Source organism: Salvelinus alpinus, chromosome 24 (genome assembly GCF_045679555.1).
Source record: "Salvelinus alpinus chromosome 24, SLU_Salpinus.1, whole genome shotgun sequence".
Taxonomy (NCBI): Eukaryota; Metazoa; Chordata; class Actinopteri; order Salmoniformes; family Salmonidae; genus Salvelinus; species Salvelinus alpinus.
This window is the reverse complement of record NC_092109.1, coordinates 26,745,339-26,768,599: the sequence shown is the minus strand read 5'-3', so window position 1 is coordinate 26,768,599 and position 23,261 is coordinate 26,745,339. Positions and strand designations below refer to the sequence as shown.

General features: G+C 42.8%; 1 protein-coding gene across 2 annotated transcripts; it reads right to left on the bottom strand.

The window, feature by feature from the left end:
* Positions 1-346: 346 nt before the first annotated feature.
* Positions 347-3,328, bottom strand: LOC139552444 (protein mono-ADP-ribosyltransferase PARP14). 2 transcript variants are annotated; one of them, XM_071364196.1, is made up of 4 exons: positions 3,088-3,328; positions 2,574-2,810; positions 2,181-2,408; positions 347-1,972 (listed from the first exon to the last, which is right to left on the bottom strand). In XM_071364196.1, exons 2-4 carry the CDS (start codon positions 2,692-2,694, stop codon positions 1,440-1,442), a joined length of 882 nt encoding a protein of 293 aa, XP_071220297.1. In that variant the 5' UTR covers positions 2,695-2,810; positions 3,088-3,328; the 3' UTR covers positions 347-1,439. The 2 variants fall into 2 exon arrangements, with proteins under 2 accessions (XP_071220297.1, XP_071220298.1); XM_071364197.1 differs by lacking the exon at positions 347-1,972 and having other exon boundaries at positions 2,127-2,408; positions 3,088-3,255.
* Between the last annotated feature and the right edge of the window lie 19,933 nt (positions 3,329-23,261).

Here is a 23,261-nt window from a genome sequence, read left to right as displayed (position 1 = left end):
GTCTGAAGTAAATCCTTTGAATCCGACTCATTGAAGAAAAAAATATTTGTCCAGTACGAGGTGAGTAATCGCTGTCCTGATATCCAGAAGCTCTTTTTGGTCATAAGAGATGGTGGCAGAAACATTATGTACAAAATAAGTTACAAATAACGCGAAAAGACACACAATTGGTTAGGAGACCGAAAAACGGCAGCCATCTCCTCCTCCGCTTTTATAAACTGGGTGGTTCGAGCCCTGAATGCTGATTGGCTGACAACACCTCGGGCCTTATTGCTTAATAAAGTCATAATATACGCAACTTCTACAATAAGGCCATAACATATCAAACTAAAAGAACAACCTTGGTATTTCTAATGTACTACTGTGCAATCTTCAAAATAAATGAATATATAATCAAAAAGGTCAGCCTTACCCATCTTCGCTTTCCCCTAAATCTAAACCTGAATTTAAGTCCATATAGCACAAATGTCCATATTGGCTAAATAAAAAAGGATAATAATTCATCATACCCATTTTGCATTACCAACCTTATTTTAAGTCCACATAGTCCACGGTCCCATACTGCGTGAATAAAAAAAAAAGAGAAAAATACAATAAAAAGAGTCCATCATGCTAAAAATGTTTTTGTAAAATACAAATGAATCTATAGTTGTACTGTGTAATGCGGTGCAAATGTGTATCGTGGACTACTTCAGCAGGAGGTTGCTATCACTCACAGCCACGTTGTTATCTTCGACTCCATGAACATTGGGTTGTTTACATATAATTTATCGACCACTAGACGAACATTCTGCTTCTGTGTTCGGAGCCTTTTGAAAGTGGGGTACAGGGCATGTCGTCCCTCCACTATTTCATGGGGAAATTGTTGATTAATAGAGAACGAGGTGTTCTTCAGTTCCCTACCCTGTTGTAACAAGGCTATTTTCATTTTGTAATGAGTTAGCATAGCTATGATCGGACAGGGCCACCGAAACGGTGAGAACTTAAAAAAAAAAAGAGGATCCACCTGTTCGTCCATCATCTTGAGATTACGTTTCATGAACACCTTGACTTTTTCCTCCGTTGACTGGTTTTCGTTTTCATCCTCCTTTATTCCCATTATAACAATACCCATGTTTGCCCTCGTTTTCTCTACCTATCTAAATAATTGACATTCCCCTTCTGTGCGTGCAGACTGGGGCAAACACCCATACCCATTCTCTACCCCCAAACCCCGCCCCCAAATTAACCCCTTCGTCGCCCTTCTGCCCTGCCTCAACTCATTCTACTCCAGTAAGGAACCCCAAATACAACCATGTCTAGGGATTTGTATCTGCTGGATAGTATCACTCATTACATGTGTCAGGATTCACCTAGGGGTCATGATTTGGGGCTGTACAAATGTTTGATGTATTAGAATAATGTATTATGTTTATGTTATATTAATAGAAGGGGAGGGGTTATAAGACTCCTCCCTCCTCCCGGAGTCGCTTTGTGTCTTCGGCCAGACCTGCAACTGTCAGAGACCCTTTGGAGACATCCATAGCTAGGACAGCATCCTCTTTCACCACCGAGCGGACTTCTTTCTCCACTGCCTTCCATGCTGGGGCACTTACAAAACACTCAAACACAGCAAATTTGGCCATTATGTCACGGAAGACGATCAAGGCATTCTGCTTCCATCCATCTACATGTTTGCTTGTTAGTCCTTTCTGCCTTAGCAGGGTTGGCAAAGGACTGAGTTTAACCTCAGGAGAATCCATGTCTACTTGACAGAAGTGAGCCTTCATCTGGTCAGTGATGGGGGACAACTGTCTCTTCATGGAGAGGAATTTCCATACAGCAGAATGCACACACTCTATGAAAGGGTCAGGCATCTTCCACATTGGCCTCTCCTTTCCATACAAGGCAGTGCCCAAGGACTCGTAGTATGGATACACGTTGACTGGGACTTTTCCAATTACATGATGTTTATTTAGAGTGGTTTCCACAACTGAAACGACATAGATAACGGACTGTCTTTCATAGCATGAAATGAGGTCCAAACAGAATATTTCTGTTTGAGGCCAAGAGACTGCTGCAGCAACAGAATAGCAAGGCTACATTCAATTCTTCTTATAATAGAGAGTAATAGATTACCAAATAAACAAATTGATTAACATTTATTTAATTAAACAGCTCATTCAAACAGCAGGTTTTACCTTCTGCTGCGTGGAAGGTGACAATGGCTGCCTGTTCCTCATGGAACACAGTGATGTCCTTTGCTGGGCCAGCCCACTTCTCAAAGTAGAGCTCCAGCATATCTTCAGGTATGTTGGAGGTCAGGTTCTCCACTCTCACACTCTGGCACCTCTCTAGCAACCGGCCAATCAAACCCTGCTTCTGGAAACTCTTGTTGCTCTTGCTCTCAGTAAGGAAACGCTCCACATCTAAAGACAGACAGCAATCATATCCTTAATATCATGCACAACAGTTTTTGAAAACATAATCCCTTCGTGTGAGGGAGAGATCTGTTTAAAATAGTTAAGAAGTGAAATTCATAGTTTATTTTGTGTCGTTTAAAAAAAATCGACCATTTGAAAATAGTGACCTACCATTGGGATTATTGAAGGTCACAACAGCTCTGTTTGTCTCACTGATGACCTCCAGGGAGAAGTTGTCTTCCTCCAGGCCAGAGATGGTCTCCACCAGCAACAACAGCAAGTCTCTCGACATGTTCTCAGGAACTCTCTCCAGCACCACAGCAGAGCTCTGAGGAGACACCTCAGCTCCACCTCCCTCTCCAGGCAAACTCTCAGAGTTGGGATCTTCCTGTGCTTCACTTGACACATCTGGGATTAAACACACTAGATATTCATATCCAATAACCTCATTCATATTTTCACCTTTCTCTGACTTCACTGGCACATTTCTGCCTAAGACAAATTTACAAGGAGATATGACCTGATAAGGCTGCATTTTGCAACACTGTCTAATGATACGCCAATAAGGATTATTATGGAATGTATTAGGCAAAACATTCAATATAATAATATTAGGTCAAGGGAATGCATCAACAAGTCTGATCTGTTCTGTCTAGTCACCACAGAAGCAAGGAAAAGATGTTACCTGACAATTCATTGCTTGTAGCACCAAGCTGGAAAACAAGCAAAACAAACCAAATGTATATGTCAAATAGTTAACCAATGGGAAACTTTTCAAGTATGCTCTTTAATATTAGCCATAAAAATAATGTATTATAAATCAGTTTGAAGCCCTGACTAGCCTGTCGAGCTAAGACAGCACTAGCCTACAGTTAAAGCCTACGGCCTACAGTTAAACTCTGTTAAGGCAAAAGTAAAATCTTGCAAAATTTGGACAGCTGCATGCTTAGATTTTAGTTTTTGGTCTGAAATGATTGTAAAATCATGAGAATTTCTGCTAAATATATAGATATACAGTGCCAGTCAAAAGTTTGGACACACCAAACTATTTTCTACATTGTAGAATAATAATGAAGACATCAAAACTATGAAATAACACATATGGAATTATGTAGTAACCCAAAAAGTGTTAAACAACTCAAAATATATTTATTATATATGAGATTCTTCAAAGTAGCCACCCTTTGACTTGATGACAGCTTTGCACACTTGGCATTCTCTAAACCTGCTTCATGGGTAGTCACCTGGAATGCATTTCAATTAACAGGTGTGCCTTGTTAAAAGTTCATTTGTGAAATTTCTTTCCTTCTTAATAAATTTGAGCCAATCAGTTGTGTTGTGGTGGTACAGAAGATATATAGCCATAATTGGTAAAATACCAAGTACATATTATGGTAGGAACAGCTCAAAAAAGCAAAGAGAAAGGACAGTCCATCCTTATTTTAAGACACGAAGATCAGTCAATCTGGAAAATTTCAAGAACTCTGAAAGTTTCTTCAAGTGCCGTCGCAAAAACCATCAAGTGCTATGATGAAACTTGGTCTCATGAGGACCGTCACAGGAAAGGAAGACTCAGAGTTACCTCTGCTGCAGAGCATAAGTTACCAGCCGTAGAAATTGCAGCCCAAATAAATGATTCAGAGTTCAAGTAACAGACACATCTCAACATCAACTGTTCAGAGTGGATTGCGTGAATCAGGCCTTCATGGTAGAATTGCTGCAAAGAAACAACTACTAAAGGACACTAATAATAAGAAGAGACTTGCTTGGGCCAAGAAACACAAGCAATGGACAAACTGCTGGAAATCTGTCCTTTTGTCTGATTAGTTCAAATTTGAGATTCTTGGTTCCAACCGCGATGTCTTTGTGAGACGCAGAGTAGGTAAACGGATAATCTCTGCATGTGTGGTTCCCACCATGAAGCATGGAGGAGGAGGTGCTTTGCTGGTGACACTGTCTGTGATGTATTTAGAATTCAAGGCACACTTAACGAGCATAGCTACCACAGCATTCTGCAGCGATACGCCATCTAGTTTGCTCTTAGTGGGACTATCATTTGTTTTTCAACAGGACAATGACCCAAAACACACCTCCAGGTTGTGTAAGGGCTATTTGACCAAGAAGGAGAGTGATGGAGTGCTGCATCAGATGGCCTGGCCTCCACAATCACCTGACCTCAACCCAATTGATTTGATTTGATTTTGAGACAGTTTGGGATGAGTTGGACCACAGAGTGAAGGAAAAGCAGCCAACAAGTGTTCAGCATCTGTGGGAACTCCTCCAGACTGTTGGAAAAGCATTCCAGGTGAATCTGGTTGAGAGAATGTCAAGAGTGTGCAAAGCTGTCATCAAGGCAAAGGGTGGCTACTTTGAAGAATCTAAAATCTAAAATATATTTTGATTTGTTTTACACTTTTTGGTTACAGTGTAGAAAATAGTATAAATAAAGAAAAACCCTTGAATGAGTAGCTGGTCCAAACTTTTGACTGGTACTGTATATAAACTGCCTCCAACTGTAAGTGCTGTTATTGTGAAGTGGAAAGGTCTAGGAGCAACAATGGCTCAGCTTCGAAGTGATAGCCCACACAAGCTCACAAAACGGAGCGGCGAGTGCTGAAGCACGTAGTGTGTAAAAATTGTCTGTCCTCGTTTGAAACACTCACTACCGAGTTCCAAACTGCCTCTTGAAGCAACATCAGCACAAGAACTGTTGGTCTGGAGATTCAAGAAATGGGTTTCCATGGCCGAGCAGCCATGCGCAATGCCAAGCGTCGGCTGGAGTAGTGTAAAGCTTGCCTCCGTTGGACTCTTGAGCAGCGGAAACGCGTTCTCTGGAGTGATGTATCATGCTTCACCATCTGGCAGTCCAACGGAAAAATCTGGGTTTGGCGGATACCAGGAGAACGCTATCTGCACCAATGCATAGTGCCAACTGTAAAGTTTGGTGGAGGAGGAATAACAGTCTGCGGCTCTTTTTCATGGTTTGGGCTAGGCCCCTTACTTCCAGTAATGGGAGATCTTAACGCTACAGCATACCATTCCATTCCAGACGATTCTGTGCTTCCAACTTTGTGGCAACAGTTTGGGGAAGGCCCTTTCCTGTTTCAGCATGACAATTCCCCAGTGCAAAAAGAAAGGTCCATACAGAAATGGTTTGTTGAGATCGGTGTGGAACAACTTGACTGGCCTGCACAGAGCCCTGACCTCACCCCCATCAATTGGAACACCGACTGCGAGCCAGGACTAATCGCCCAACATCAGTGCCTGACCTCACTAATGCTTTTGTGGCTGAATGGAAGCAAGTCCCTGCAGCAATGTTCCAACATCTGGTGGAAAGCCTTCCGAGAAGATTAGAAGCTGTTCTAAAAGCTTTGGTCATGTAGTGTATATATAGAGTTGAAGTCAGAAGTTTACATACACTTAGGTTGGAGTCATTAAAACTCATTTTTCAACAACTCCACAAATTTCTTGTTAACAAACTATAGTTTTGGCAAGTCGGTTAGGATATCTACTTTGTGCATGACACAAGTAATTTTTCCAACAATTGTTTACAGACAGATTATTTCACTTATAATTCACTGTATCACAATTCCAGTGGGTCAGAAGTTTACATACACTAAGTTCACTGTGCTTTTAAACAGCTTGGAAAATTCCAGAAAAAGGGTGTCATGGCTATAGAAGCTTCTGATAGGCTAATTGACATAATTTGAGTCAATTGGAGGTGTACCTGTGGATGTATTTCAAGGCCTATCTTCAAACTCAATCCCTCTTTGCTTGACATCATGGGAAAATCAAAAGAAATCAGCCAAGACCTCAGAAAAAAATAGTAGACCACAAGTCTGTTTCATCCTTGGGAGCAATTTCCAAACGCCTGAAGGTACCACGTTCATCTGTACAAACGATAGTACGCAAGTATAAACACCATGGGACAACGCAGCTGTCATACAGCTCAGGAAGGAGACGCATTCTGTCTCCTAGAGATGAACGTACATTGGTGCGAAAAGTGCAAATCAATCCCAGAACAACAGCAAAAGACCTTGTGAAGATGCTGTGGGAAATAGGTACAAAAGTAACTATATTCACAGTAAAACGAGTCCTATATCGACATAACCTGAAAGACCGCTTAGCAAGGAAGAAGCCATTGTTCCAAAACTGCCGTAAAAAAGCCAGAGTACAGTTTGCAACTGCACATGGGGACAAAGATCGTACTTTTTGGAGAAATGTCCTCTCGTCTGATGAAACAAAAATAGAACTGTTTGGCCATAATGACCATCGCTATGTTTGGAGGAAAAAGGGGGACGCTTGCAAGCCGAATAACACCATCCCAACCGTGAAGTACGGGGGTGGCAGCATCATGTTTGGGGGTGCTTTGCTGAAGGAGGGACTGGTGCACTTCACAAAATATATGGCATCATGAGGTAGGAAAATTATGTAGATCTATTGAAGCAACATCTCAAGACATAAGTCAGGAAGTTAAAGCTTGTTCACAAATGGGTCTTCCAAATGGACAATGACCCCAAGCATACTTCCAATGTTGTGGCAAAATGGCTTAAGGACAACAAAGTCAAGGTATTGGAGTGGCCATCACAAAGCCCTGACCTCAATCCCACAGAACATTTGTGGGCAGAACTGAAAAAGCATACGCGAGCAAGGAGACCTACAAACCTGACTCAGTTACACCAGCTCTGTCAGGAGGAATGGGACAATATTCACCCAATTTATTGTGGGAAGCTTGTGGAAGGCTACCTGAAACGTTTGACCCAAGTTAAACAATTGAAAGGCAATGCTACCAAATACGAATTGAGTGTATGTAAACTTCTGACCCACTGGGAATGTGATGAAAGAAATAAAAGCTGAAATAAATCATTCTCTCTTCTATTATTCTGACATTTCACGTTCTTAAAATAAAGTGGTGATCCTAACTGACCTAAGATAGGAAATATTTACTTGGATTAAATGTCAGGAGTTGTAAAAAACGAAGTTTAAATGTATTTGGCTCAGGTGTATGTAAACTTCTGACTTCAATTATATACAGTGGGGAGAAGACGTATTTGGTACACTGACGATTTTGCAGGTTTTCCTACTTACAAAGCATGTAGAGGTCTGTAATTTTTATCATAGGTACACTTCAACTGTGAGAGACGGAATCTAAAACAAAAATCCAGAAAATCACATTGTATGATTTTTAAGTATTTAATTTGCATTTTATTGCATGACATAAGTATTTGATCACCTACCAACCAGTAAGAATTCCGGCTCTCACAGACCTGATTAGCGTGGCAGATGTGCTGTTACCTACCCTTACCACCTGAGGGCGGCCCGTCAGGAAGTCAAGGATCCAGTTGCAGAGGGAGGTGTTAAGTACCAGGGTCCTTAGCTTAGTGATGAGCTTTGAGGGCACTATGGTGAACGCTGAGCTGTGGTCAATGAATAGCATTCTCACGTAGGTGTTCCTTTTGTCCAGGTAGGAAAGGGCAGTGTGGAGTGCAATAGAGATTGCATCATCTGTGGATCAGTTGGGGCGGTATGCAAATTGGATTGGCCCCATGGTTTCTGGGATAATGGTGTTGATGTGAGCCTTTCAAAGCGCTTTATGGCTACAGACCTGAGTGCTACAGGTCGGTAGTCATCTAGGCAGATTACCTTAGTGTTCTTGGGCACAGGGACTATGGTACTCTGCTTGAAACATGTTGGTATTACAGACTCAGTCAGGGACAGGTTGAAAATGTGAGTGAAGACACTTGCCAGTTGGTCAGTGCATGCTCGGAGTACACATCCTGGTAATCCGTCTGGCCCTGCGGCCTTGTGAATGTTGACCTGTTTAATGGTCTGACTCACATCGGCTGCGGAAAGCATTATCAAACAGTCATCCGGAACAGCTGATGCTCTCATGCATGCTTCAGTGTTGCTTGCCTCGAAGCGAGCATAGAAGCTCGTCTGGTAGGCTCGTGTCACTTGGCAGCTTGCGGCTGTGCTTCCCTTTGTAGTCTGTAATAGTGTAATCCATGGCTTCTGGTTGGGGAATGTATGTACAGTCACTGTGAGGACGACATCATCGATGCACTTATTGATGAAGCCAGTGACTGATGTGGTGTACTCCTCAATGCCATCGGAAGAATCCCGGAACATATTCCAGTCCGTGCTAGCAAAACAGTCCTGTAGCTTAGTATCTGCGTCATCTGACCACTTCTTTATTGACCGAGACACTGGTGCTTCCTGCTCTAGTTTTTGCTTGTAAGCAGGAATCAGGAGGATAGAATTATGGTCAGATTTGCCAAATGGAAGGCGAGGGAGAGCTTTGTATGTGTCTATGTGTGTGGAGTAAAGGTGGTCTAGAGTTTTTTTCCCTCTGGTTGCACATGTGACATGCCGGTAGAAATGAGGTAAAATGGATTTAAGTTTCCCTGCATTGAAGTCCCCGGACACTAGGAGCACTGCTTCTGGATGAGCGTTTCCCTGTTTGCTTATGGCCTTATACAGCTCATTGAGTGCAGACTTAGTGCCAGAATCGGTTTGTGGTGGTAAATAGACAGCTACGAAAAATATAGACTTAATCTCTCTTGGTAAATTGTGTGGTCTACAGCTTATCATGAGATACTGAACTCTACCTCATGTGAGAAAAACCTTGAGACTTCCTTACTATTATATTTTGTGCACCAGCTGTTGTTTACAAATATACACAGACCACCACGCCTTGTCTTACCGGAGGCGGCTGTTCTATATTGCAGATGCAGCATAAACCCCGGCAGTTGTATGTTGTCGTCGTTCAGCCACGACTCTATGAAACATAAGATATTACAGTTTTTAATGTCCCGTTGGTATGATATTCGTGATAATTTTTGTTATCCAACGATAAAACAAACATCCCTGATATCTCTGTCTCTTTCTCATGCGAATCACAGGGATTTGGGCCTTGTTGGGTGTCTGAAGTAAATCCTTTGAATCCGACTCATTGAAGAAAAAAATATTTGTCCAGTACGAGGTGAGTAATCGCTGTCCTGATATCTAGAAGCTCTTTTTGGTCAGAAGAGATGGTGGCAGAAACATTATGTACAAAATAAGTTACAAATAACGCGAAAAGACACACAATTGGTTAGGAGACCGTAAAACGGCAGCCATCTCCTCCCCCGTTTTTATAAACTGGGTGGTTCGAGCCCTGAATGCTGATTGGCTGACAACACCTCAGGCCTTATTGCTTAATAAAGTCATAATATACGCAACTTCTACAATAAGGCCATAACATATCAAACTAAAAGAACAACCTTGGTATTTCTAATGTACTACTGTGCAATCTTCAAAATAAATGAATATATAATCAAAAAGGTCAGCCTTACCCATCTTCGCTTTCCCCTAAATCTAAACCTGAATTTAAGTCCATATAGCACAAATGTCCATATTGGCTAAATAAAAAAGGATAATAATTCATCATACCCATTTTGCATTACCAACCTTATTTTAAGTCCACATAGTCCACGGTCCCATACTGCGTGAATAAAAAAAAAAGAGAAAAATACAATAAAAAGAGTCCATCATGCTAAAAATGTTTTTGTAAAATACAAATGAATCTATAGTTGTACTGTGTAATGCGGTGCAAATGTGTATCGTGGACTACTTCAGCAGGAGGTTGCTATCACTCACAGCCACGTTGTTATCTTCGACTCCATGAACATTGGGTTGTTTACATATAATTTATCGACCACTAGACGAACATTCTGCTTCTGTGTTCGGAGCCTTTTGAAAGTGGGGTACAGGGCATGTCGTCCCTCCACTATTTCATGGGGAAATTGTTGATTAATAGAGAACGAGGTGTTCTTCAGTTCCCTACCCTGTTGTAACAAGGCTATTTTCATTTTGTAATGAGTTAGCATAGCTATGATCGGACAGGGCCACCGAAACGGTGAGAACTTAAAAAAAAAAAGAGGATCCACCTGTTCGTCCATCAACTTGAGATTACGTTTCATGAACACCTTGACTTTTTCCTCCGTTGACTGGTTTTCGTTTTCATCCTCCTTTATTCCCATTATAACAATACCCCTGTTTGCCCTCGTTTTCTCTACCTATCTAAATAATTGACATTCCCCTTCTGTGCGTGCAGACTGGGGCAAACACCCATACCCATTCTCTACCCCCAAACCCCGCCCCCAAATTAACCCCTTCGTCGCCCTTCTGCCCTGCCTCAACTCATTCTACTCCAGTAAGGAACCCCAAATACAACCATGTCTAGGGATTTGTATCTGCTGGATAGTATCACTCATTACATGTGTCAGGATTCACCTAGGGGTCATGATTTGGGGCTGTACAAATGTTTGATGTATTAGAATAATGTATTATGTTTATGTTATATTAATAGAAGGGGAGGGGTTATAAGACTCCTCCCTCCTTACATTTATAGGGTTTTAGACTACGGATTAACAATATATATATTCATTGTAGAAGTTTAGTATTGTTCTACAGTTGTATTTTAGTTTTCTCTCTCTCTCTCTGCCTCATTATAAAGAGGCCCCTCTTAGAAATGTGTGACTTAGACAGAACTCTGCAGGGGAGTGAAGGAGATAAGTCTAGGCAAACATTCCACAATAAATCAAATCAAATCAAGTTTATTTTATATAGCCCTTCGTACATCAGCTAATATCTCGAAGTGCTGTACAGAAACACAGCCTAAAACCCCAAACAGCAAGCAATGCAGGTGTAGAAGCACGGTGGCTAGGAAAACCTCCCTAGAAAGGCCAAAACCTAGGAAGAAACCTAGAGAGGAACCAGGCTATGAGGGGTGGCCAGTCCTCTTCTGGCTGTGCCGGGTGGAGATTATAACAGAACTATGCCAAGATGTTCAAAATGTTCATAAGTGACAAGCATGGTCAAATAATAATCATGAATAATTTTCAGTTGGCTTTTCATAGCCGATCATTAAGAGTTGAAAATAGCAGGTCTGGGACAGGTAAGGGTTCCATAACCGCAGGCAGAACAGTTGAAACTGGAATAGCAGCAAGGCCAGGTGGACTGGGGACAGCAAGGAGTCATCATGCCCGGTAGTCCTGACGTATGGTCCTAGGGCTCAGGTCCTCCGAGAGAGAGAAAGAAAGAGAGAAGGAGAGAATTAGAGAGAGCCAAGATTTTCAAAATGTTCATAAATGACAAGCATGGTCAAATAATAATCAGGAATAAATGTCAGTTGGGTTTTCATAGCCGATCATTAAGAGTTGAAAACAGCAGGTCTGGGACAGGTAGGGGTTCCATAACCGCAGGCAGAACAGTTGAAACTGGAATAGCAGCAAGGCCAGGCGGACTGGGGACAGCAAGGAGTCATCATGCCCGGTTTGCCGTGACGTATGGTCCTAGAGCTCAGGTTCTCCGAGAGAGAGAAAGAAAGAGAGAACGAGAGAATTAGAGAGAGCATACTTAAATTCACACAGGACACTGGATAAGATAGGAGAAGTACTCCAGGTATAACCAACTGACCCTAGCCCCCCGACACATAAACTACTGCAGCATAAATTTTTATTTTTTTATTTATTTCACCTTTATTTAACCAGGTAGGCTAGTTGAGAACAAGTTCTCATTTGCAACTGCGACCTGGCCAAGATAAAGCATAGCAGTGTGAACAGACAACACAGAGTTACACATGGAGTAAACAATAAACAAGTCAATAACATGGTAGAAAAAAAGAGAATCTATATACAATGTGTGCAAAAGGCATGAGGTAGGCAATAAATCGAATAATTACAATTTAGCAGATTAACACTGGAGTGATAAATCATCAGATGATCATGTGCAAGAAGAGATACTGGTGTGCAAAAGAGCAGAAAAGTAAATAAATAAAAGCAGTATGGGGGGTGAGGTAGGTAAATTGGGTGGGTAGTTTACAGATGGACTATGTACAGCTGCAGCGATCGGTTAGCTGCTCGGATAGCAGATTTTTAAAGTTGTTGAGGGAGAAAAAAGTCTCCAACTTCAGAGATTTTTGCAATTCGTTCCAGTCGCAGGCAGCAGAGAACTGGAAGGAAAGGCGTCCAAATGAGGTTTTGGCTTTAGGGATGATCAGTGAGATACACCTGCTGGAGCGCGTGCTGCGGGTGGGTGTAGCCATCGTGACCAGTGAACTGAGATAAGGCGGCACTTTACCTAGCATAGCCTTGTAGATGACCTGGAGCCAGTGGGTCTGACGACGAACATGTAGCGAGGGCCAGCCGACTAGGGCATACAGGTCGCAGTGGTGGGTCGTATAAGGTGCTTTAGTAACAAAACGAATGGCACTGTGATAAACTGCATCCAGTTTGCTGAGTAGAGTATTGGAAGCTATTTTTTAGATGACATCGCCGAAGTCGAGGATCGGTAGGATAGTCAGTTTTACTAGGGTAAGTTTGGCGGCGTGAGTGAAGGAGGCTTTGTTGCGGAATAGAAAGCCGATTCTTGATTTGATTTTGGATTGGAGATGTTTGATATGAGTCTGGAAGGAGAGTTTGCAGTCTAGCCAGACACCTAGGTACTTATAGATGTCCACATATTCTAGGTCGGAACCGTCCAGGGTGGTGATGCTAGTCGGGCGTGCGGGTGCAGGCAGCGAACGGTTGAAAAGCATGCATTTGGTTTTACTAGCGTTTAAGAGCAGTTGGAGGCCACGGAAGGAGTGTTGTATGGCATTGAAGCTCGTTTGGAGGTTAGATAGCACAGTGTCCAAGGAAGGGCCGGAAGTATATAGAATGGTGTCGTCTGCGTAGAGGTGGATCAGGGAATCGCCCGCAGCAAGAGCAACATCATTGATGTATACAGAGAAAAGAGTCGGCCCGAGAATTGAACCCTGTGGTACCCCCATAGAGACTGCCAGAGGACCGGACAACATGCCCTCCGATTTGACACACTGAACTCTGTCTGCAAAGTAGTTGGTGAACCAGGCAAGGCAGTCATTAGAAAAACCGAGGCTACTGAGTCTGCCGATAAGAATATGGTGATTGACAGAGTCGAAAGCCTTGGCCAGGTCGATGAAGACGGCTGCACAGTAATGTCTTTTATCGATGGCGGTTATGATATCGTTTAGTACCTTGAGCGTGGCTGAGGTGCACCCGTGACCGGCTCGGAAACCGGATTGCACAGCGGAGAAGGTACGGTGGGATTCGAGATGGTCAGTGATCTGTTTGTTGACTTGGCTTTCGAAGACCTTAGATAGGCAGGGCAGGATGGATATAGGTCTGTAACAGTTTGGGTCCAGGGTGTCTCCCCCTTTGAAGAGGGGGATGACCGCGGCAGCTTTCCAATCCTTGGGGATCTCAGATGATACGAAGGAGAGGTTGAACAGGCTGGTAATAGGGGGTGCGACAATGGCGGCGGACAGTTTCAGAAATAGGGGGTCCAGATTGTCAAGCCCAGCTGATTTGTATGGGTCCAGGTTTTCCAGCTCTTTCAGAACATCTGCTATCTGGATATGGGTAAAGGAGAAGCTGGGGAGGCTTGGGCGAGTAGCAGCGGGGGGGGGGGGGGGGGGGGCTGTTGGCCAAGGTTGGAGTCGCCAGGAGGAAGGCATGGCCAGCCATTGAGAAATGTTTGTTGAAGTTTTCGATTATCACGGACTTATCAGTGGTGACCGTGTTACCTAGCCTCAGTGCAGTGGGGAGCTGGGAGGAGGTGCTCTTGTTTTCCATGGACTTTACAGTATCCCAGAACTTTTTGGAGTTAGAGCTACAGGATGCAAATTTCTGCTTGAAAAAGCTGGCCTTTGCTTTCCTGACTGACTGCGTGTATTGGTTCCTGACTTCCCTGAACAGTTGCATATCGCGGGGGCTCTTCGATGCTATTGCAGTTCGCCACAGGATGTTTTTGTGCTGGTCGAGGGCAGTCAGGTCTGGAGTGAACCAAGGGCTATATCTGTTCTTGGTTCTGCATTTTTTGAACGGAGCATGCTTGTCTAATATGGTGAGGAAGTAACTTTTAAAGAATGACCAGGCATCCTCAACTGACGGGATGAGGTCAATATCCTTCCAGGGTACCCGGGCCAGGTCGATTAGAAAGGCCTGCTCGCAGAAGTGTTTTAGGGAGCGTTTGACAGTGATGAGGGGTGGTCGTTTGACCGCGGACCCGTGGCGGATACAGGCAATGAGGCAGTGATCGCTGAGATCTTGATTGAAGACAGCAGAGGTGTATTTGGAGGGCAGGTTGGTCAGGATAATGTCTATTAGGGTGCCCATGTTTACGGATTTAGGGTTGTACCTGGTGGGTTCCTTGATGATTTGTGTGAGATTGAGGGCATCAAGCTTGGATTGTAGGACTGCCGGGGTGTTAAGCATATCCCAGTTTAGGTCACCTAACAGAACAAACTCTGAAGCTAGATGGGGAGCGATCAATTCACAGATGGTGTCCAGGGCACAGCTGGGAGCTGAGGGGGGTCGGTAGCAGGCGGCAACAGTGAGAGACTTATTTCTGGAGAGATTGCTAGCTAATTTGTCCTGGGATATAAACATTGAGTTGTTATTTTACCTGAAATGCACAAGGATCTCTACTCCGACAATTAATCCACATATAAAACGACCAGCCGAATCGTTTCTAGTCATCTCTCCTCTTTCCAGGCTTTTTCACCGTTTAAATTATATGGTGATTGCATCTAAACTTTCATTGTATTACCACGACTACCGGCAAAACAGTTCGTCTTTCTATCACCCACGTGGGTATAACCAATGAGGAGATGGCACGTGGGTACCTGCTTCTATAAACCAATGAGGAGATGGCACGTGGGTACCTGCTTCTATAAACCAATGAGGAGATGGGAGAGGCAGGACTTGCAGCGCGATCTGTGTCAGAAATAGGAACAACATTTATTTTAGCCCTTGGTGTCGCGGACGCTCGTTGGCGTGCGCAAGCAGTGTGGGTGCAATAATTTAATAACATGGATTTCTAAATTTATTTTGCGACGCTCGCGCACACGACGTGTCCGGTCTGGTCAGCATGTTACACTGAGTCTGAATTTGTCCTGCTAGGTGACCTAAACTGGGACATGCTTAAACCACAATTCCTAAAGGAATGGGAATCCCTAAATATTTCTCAGATTATCACCAATCCCACAAGGTATGAATCCAAACACCCAGAAAAGGCTACTCTCCTATATGTTATCCTCACAAATAATCCTGTTAGGTACCAATCTGGTGTTTTCTGTAATGACCTTAGTGATCACTATTTTACAGCCTGTGTTGGTAATGGCTGATCAGTGAAACATCCTGTCCTGATTTGTCATAGACGCTTGCTAAAAAACTTTCATGAGCAAGCCTTCCTTCATGACCTGGCCTCTGTAAATTGGTATAGAATCAGCTTGATCCCCTCTGTCGAAGAAGCTTGGACCTTCTTGTTTGATATCTTCAGTGATATTGTTAACAAACACGGCCCCATAAAGAAAATGAGAATTAAAAACAGGTTCAGCCCCTGGTTTGACCGTGATCTGGCAAAGTTACTCCACCTCAATAATTCAATTTTTGTAAAGGCTTGGCACACGCATACTCTGACTGGCTCTCATTCAGGCAAATGAGAAATAAGTGCACTCAGGCTCTCCGGAAGGCCAAAGTTAGTTACTTTAAGGAGCAGTTCTCTCTCTCTCTCTGTGGGTTTAACCCCAAGAAGTTCTGGAAAACGGTTAAAAAGACCCTCCTCCGGGGAGCACGTGATGCCGCGGAGCTGAGCAGACGTTGACAAACCGAGCTCTTCAAAGTTATTCTATTATTACCTAAATAACAACGTTGAAACAATATTCTAACATCGGCTGATAAATTGTCAAGTACTTACCTTCCCAAAGAGCCATGGACCTCCGACCGAGAGGCAAGAAGGACGACCAAAACGTTGTTGATTCCCAAGATAACGATAACGCTACAGCTAGCAAGATTAGCATTAGCCCTCATAACTCAGACAACAGTTTCAGACTGTTGCTCTCGGCCTCTTGCGAGCCTGCCGACATGCTGGCTACTCTCCTCCGGGAAATTCAGGATGGTAACAAAGGTCTTTCTATGAAAATTGATAAGAAAACGGCTGAACTCCAATCTTCCATTGACGACCTGAAATCCTCCATGAATGATCTCTTTTTGAGAACGACTGAGGCAGAGCTGCGCATTAGCACAGTTGAAGATAGCATCGCTCGACATGACCAGGTCTTGATACAACTGCAAAAGGACAATGCCTACCTCAAAAACAAGGTAGATCAGATGGAGAACCAGAGCAGACGTAGTAATATCCGTGTGGTGGGATTGAAAGAGGACAGCGAGGGCCGTGACCCGGTCCGTTTCTTCACTCAATGGATCCCGGATGTCCTAGGCATAATCAACTTCACCAAGCCACTGGAAATCGAACGCGCCCACAGAACATCAGCGCCGAAACGCCGGCCAGATGAGCCCCCACGGGCCGTCCTGATCAGGTTCCTCCGTTTCCAAGACAGAGAGAAGATACTGCAACTCGCAAGAGCCAAAGGGGACATCACCATCGATGGCAAGAGGGTCAGCCTTTTCCCGGATATGAGCGCGGATCTCGCCAGACGTCGCAAGCAGTTCAGACCTGCCGCCAAAGCACTGAAGGAGAAGAACATCACCGGCTACCTCATCCACCCTGCGCGGATGAAAGTTCAGTACAAAGGCCGAAGCCATCTCTTCAACACACCGGGAGAAGTGTACACTTTTCTCAAAGAACTGAACAACGTCTGAGCCAGGACGGTCTCTCTGGGGGATAAGATGCAGTTTGTTTGTTTTCTCTTATCCGGACCGAACCGCTGATATCCTCCGGTCGCTATAATTGATTTGTACATTTTCAACTAACCGTATCTTTCCGGGGTGAGTTCTATTACATTTACAGGAGAGTATATTTTGGTTTAGTCCATATCCACTGGGCGAAGCAAATAAGTGGGTTTAGGCCCACTGCTTTCCCCCTCATTTATGTTAATCTTTCGAAAAGAGACTCAAGCAGCCCTTACCGTGGGCAGTAAATATTCAGCCATAAATGTCTATTCACAACGTTTGTTTTCAATTTAGAGAGCTCGCAGGTTTTAGTTTACGCCAAGGTTTAGCTAGTAAGAGCAAGATGGAAAGCGAGCAGCAACGTATCTCTACAAGTGTATTCATGTTTGATTGTTGGGATTGTGGTTTTAGTCTGACAATCGGGGTGGGTGGGATTCTTTATTTTTTCCCCTTTTTTCAATGTTTATTGTTTCCTTCCTAAAGAGACACATAGGTCACTTCTGTGTTCAAACCAAAGTTGAAACATTTCCTAACTATCTACATATGATAGATTTCCATTCAGTTACATATTTGAAACCCAACCTATGCTTAATCCACTAAAATATGTCACATTCAACGTAAAAGGTCTTAACAGCCTGATTAAAAGGAAAAGAGTCTATACATACCTTAAGAAATTAAAGGCTGACATTGTGTTTTTACAAGAAACACATCTTACAGCCAGTGAACACAAGAAATTGAAGAGGGAATGGGTAGGACAAGTTTTTGCGTCCTTTTTTAACTCCAAAGCAAGAGGAACTGCAATTTTGATAAGTAGACACATCCCCTTCTGCGTCAACAACACCATCTCTGATCCCTCTGGCAGGTTTGTTTTGGTGCAGGGGCATATGTTTTCAGAGTCTTGGACCCTATTGAATATTTATGCTCCTAACTTCGATGACCATATGTTTATTCAGAATGTCTTCCTTCAGGTTGCTCAAGCACCACCAGGATGGTTACTGGTTGGAGGAGATTTACATTTTTGTTTAGATACAGTTCTTGATAGGTCCTCTGATAAACCCTCACTTCTTACCAAAGCCGGCAAGCTCACCATGTCATTCATGAAAGATCTCAATTTACTCGACATCTGGAGACAGTTGCACCCACAGGATAGGGACTACTCTTTTTATTCACACCCACACAAGACACACACATGCATAGATAACTTTTTACTATCGACACAACTGTTTCATAGAGTGTTAGATGTCGACTATCTCCCCAGATTGCTTAGTGACCATTCTCCTCTGGTATTATCAATCTCCAAGGTAAATGGAGCATATAGATGGAGACTAAATTCTACACTCCTAAAGCAACCTGAATTTTGTGCATTCATCAAAGAGCAGATCAATATTTTTACTTTGACAAACAAACCCTCCGCTCCTGACAGTTTCATTCTTTGGGACACATTGAAGGCCTATCTGAGGGGACAGATAATTTCCTATACTAAAGGGCTGAAGAGAAAACACGGTGCGGAACTGAGTGCCCTTGAATCTGAAATCTCCGAGCTAGAGAAAACCTACCCAAGAGGCCCGACTAAAGATCTATACAGGCTTTTGGTAAATAAAAAACTGAAATATAATATTCTGAACACATATCAAGCTGAGAGGGCCATCACTAAATCAAAACAGCGTTATTACGAGCTTGGAGAGAAAGCCCACAAAGTATTGACATGGCAACTGAAAGCAGAGGAAAGTAAGAGGACAATTAATGCTATAGAAACTCTTACTAATGAGATATCTTTCGACCCTACTGAAATTAATAATACTTTTAAGAAATACTATGAAGACCTCTACACTTCCCAATCAAGCAATGATCTATCAGAGATCGACTCCTTTCTCTCCTCTCTCAACCTCCCATGCCTGTCAGGGGAAGACAGCGAGCGCCTGAGTGAACACTTCTCAGTTCCTGAATTGTTGGAGGCCATTAAGTCCTTACCTTCTAATAAATCTCCTGGGGAGGATGGCTTCCCTCCAGAGTTCTATAAAGAATTTAGGGAGCTGTTGGTCCCCTACCTTATGGAGGTACTTAAAAAAGCCAGGGAAGACAACTCCTTTCCAGAGTCTTTCTCTCAAGCAGTGATTACTGTAATCCACAAGAAAGGGAAAAACCCGCTAAAGTGCGCCTCCTATAGACCAATCTCTCTCCTTAACACAGATTGTAAACTGGTCACCAAGATGCTATCTAAGAGACTGGAGTCATGTCTTCCCCTGTTGGTCAACCCAGATCAGACTGGCTTCATAATTAATAGATTGTCCTCCAATAATCTCAGAAGTTCTTTGATATAATTCACCTTGCTAACAAAAACAAAATACCTAGTGTCGCAGTCTCCCTCGACGCTGAAAAAGCCTTTGATAGGGTTGAATGGCCATACCTCTTTCACGTCTTGGAAAAGTTTGGTTTAGGTACCGTGTTTGTAAATTTGATAAAATCACTCTACAAATCTCCTAAAGCTAGGATTGCTACCAATGGGATTACTTCCTCCTCTTTCCCTCTCTATAGGGGGAACAGACAAGGTTGCCCAATTAGCCCCCACCTCTTTGCCCTCGCCATCGAACCGTTGGCTGAGGCTATTAGAACGTGCCCTGACATACATGGCTTTGAGGTGGGCCCCCATACCCATAAATTATCACTCTTTGCAGACGACCTTATCTTATTTCTAACAAACCCAGAACACTCCCTCTCTCACTTGCAGATCCTACTACAGTGTTATAGTTCTTTCTCTGGATATAAGGTCAATTTTGATAAAAGCGAAATCTTACCGTTGTCTGTCTTTGACCATCATACCATCAAGCACAAGTTTCCTTTTAGATGGTCGCCTATGGGCTTCACATATTTGGGCATAATGGTGGATGGTAATCTGAACAACCTCTATAAACTCAATCTGGCCAGTTTGTTGCAAAAGGTGGAGGGTGACCTTTGTAAATGGATGGACTTACCTCTCACTCTACTGGGTAGAATCAATGTAATTAAAATGAATGTCCTGCCCAGATTTCTATATCTGTTTCAATCTCTCCCTATCCCTGTTCCCGCAGCATTCTTTTCCTCTCTCGACAAGCTGACCAGACGGTTTATCTGGCACGGTAAAACCCCTAGGGTTGGCCTGGATAAACTGACCCTTGATTACAGTCAAGGGGGCTTAAACCTCCCCAATTTTAGAATGTACTACTGGGCAGCACAGTCTAGGTTTCTGGCTCAGAGGTTTGACAAGGGTCCCTCTCCCTCATGGTTGAACATTGAAAAGCTTGAGGTAAATGATGACACTGGGGCAGAATTGTTTTACAAATGGGACAGAAAATCTATAAAAACTATCACAGACAACCCTTTAATCATACATTCTGTCCTGGCATGGTGCAAACTGCATGAGCTGTTCAGATGAGGGTGATTCCTTTCCCCTAAAACCCCTTTATGGAACAATAGATTGATTCCTATGTTTTTCCAGAATAGTAACTTTAGACCATGGTCTGATAAGGGGATCACTCTTCTGGAACATTGTTACGAGGAGGGAGTTCTTATGTCTTTTGATCAGCTGAAACAGAAATACCACTTGCCTAACAGGGACTTCTTTAGCTACCGACAACTACGAAACTTTATTAGGGTGTCTCTCAAGGGACAATGGAACCTACCTAAGATGTCACCTATTGAACAACTCTGCCACGCAGACCAACCACTGTTCAAGACCATTTCCCGTGTTTACGATGCTCTTATGTCAGGACTAACACTGCCTGGGCTAGATAAACCCCGACTTAGATGGGAAAAAGATCTGGGTATTGATCTTGATGAGTGTCTATGGAGTGACCTATGCAGGGATGGTGTTACATCCACATTGAACTCCAGATACAGGCTGATCCAGTTTAATTTCCTCCATCAGTTCTATATCACCCCATCTAGACTGCACAAGTTCAACCCTGATCTCTCCTCCCTATGTTTTAGATGTGGCTCAGATGAAGGAACATTCCTCCATTCCACTTGGCAGTGTTCAAAACTACACGGTTTCTGGCAGGGGGTATGCGATACCATATCCTCAATTCACGGGGTTGCATTCCCTTTAGACCCGGAGGTCTGTCTACTGGGCAACTTTACTAACACCAATCTTAGGCAAAGCCATACTATAAAGCTAACAGAAATATTGCTAGCGATTGCCAAGAAATGGAAATTGGATTCCTCCCTGCCAGTTGCAATGTGGCTATCAGAAGTTAATAGTTGTATCCCACTGGAGAAAATTACTTACTGCTTGAGGAATAAGTTAAAGACATTTTACAGAATTTGGCAACCTTTTATTGACTATATGGAGAATCTCCCCCCACATCACATTGAATGAATCTCTATATTATCCTTATATAATGTTTCACACGTAATGTATAATATGTAGCCTACGGCAGGTGATAATATGATCCAATGTCTCATTATTTATTTTTTTATTGTATGTTTGTATATATAATTATAATTTGTTTAATTTTTTCTTTCTTTGTTACGCTCATCTGTTACTGTCACTTTGTCCTATTGTTGTCTAATATCTTTTCACTTTTGTCTTGAATGTTGTTAATTGGAAAATGCAAAAATAAAATATATAAAAATTAAAACAAGACCCTCCTCCTCACAGCTGCCCATGTCCCTTAAAGTTGATGATGTGGTTGTTACTGACAAGAAGTACATGACTGAGCTTTTTAAATCACCACTTCATTAAGTCAGGATTCCTATTTGACTCAGCCATGCCTCCTTGCCGTCCAACATTTCCTCATCTCCCATCCCTTCCAATGCTCCTCTCTCTTTTTCCCCTGCCCCGCTACAAAGTTTCTCCCAAAAAACATCTGGGTCAGATGGTTTAGACCAGTGCTTCTCAATTATTTTCTGTTACGCCCCCCCTAGGAAGAAGTAAACATTTTGCGCCCCCCAACTCTCCGCCGCGACTGTAAATAGTATAATTTGTCTATAAAATTGTTATAAGTACACCTCTGCATAACATTGTATCCTTATTAACATTAAAGAAAACAAAAAAAGAAAGAAATATAGATCAACTTACAAAGAATAACTTTATTAACATTGTTTTTTAGTCTGTAACAGAAAAGACTTAAAGTGCATCAATTTGCCTGAAATGTTAAAAAAAATTCTAGCCTTATTTAAACTGTAAACATTTTTTGACCATTTGATACTGAAAAATAAAATAAAATATAATCAATAAATAATAATAAATTCAAATTGATCAGCAACATTAACTCAGGAGCACAATATATTAAACACTTTGACCTATAAAACAAAAATAAATAAAACAATTTGTGCTGATTTAAAAAAAATCAAAATGAGGAAGTCAGGATTAATGGCTACAATGAGCACGTTTTGCAGAGCACAGCTTTTCAAAGCGGGGTTTGAAGCATGATACTGCAACTCTCAGCTCCTGCTCAATGTTTAGCTGGGACCTGTACTTGGTCTTCAGTGCAGCAACAGCAGAGAAGCCAGTCTCACAAAGATAAGATGTTGCAAAAGAAAGAAGAATGCCCATGGCCCTCTGCCCTAAGAGTGGATACTGCCTCTCTACACTCAGCCAGAATTCACTCCGTGTCTGTGATGTGAACCTCAGTCTCAATGTGGAGTCAGACGTCATATCAATGAACTGGTCCTCCTCTGCAGAGCTGAAACCAGTTGGAGCTGGTGCATTGAAAGGATCTCTCACCCAGTCATATTGGGAACTGTTTTCAGGGAAGTACTTTTTAAAGAATCCCATCAATGATGAAATATGCTCCTTAATATATGGAATCACTGAGGTGGCATCATAGTCAGAAGTGTAAACAAATTCATGCAGGTTCTCGAATGAATCAGTATTTCCTTAATCATGTCGCCTGCCCCACATTGCAAGCTTTCGAGTGAAAGAGCTGATCTTGTCTGTGACCTGAGGGAGGTGTTTATCTTTCCCTTGAAGCTGTAGATTTAGTTCATTTAGCTTTCCAAATATGTCACTCAGGTAGGCCAGTTTTGCCAGGAAGTTCTCATCACAAAAATTTTCTGCGAGGTCATACTTGTGCTCCTGCTCCGAAAACATTCTTATCTGCTCTCTGAGCTCAAAAACTCGGGACAAGACTTTTCCTCGTGACAGCCACCTTGCTTCACTGTGAAACAGCACATCTTGATGTTC

Coding starts and splice junctions, on each gene's coding strand:
- LOC139552444 (XM_071364196.1), bottom strand. CDS start 2,694: ATGTCGAGAGACTTGCTGTTGTTGCTGGTGGAGACCATCTCTGGCCTG. Junction 2,409..2,573: donor GACCTTCAATAATCCCAATG/GTAGGTCACTAT, acceptor GTCTGTCTTTAG/ATGTGGAGCGTTTCCTTACT. Junction 1,973..2,180: donor CACCTTCCACGCAGCAGAAG/GTAAAACCTGCT, acceptor ATGTCGTTTCAG/TTGTGGAAACCACTCTAAAT.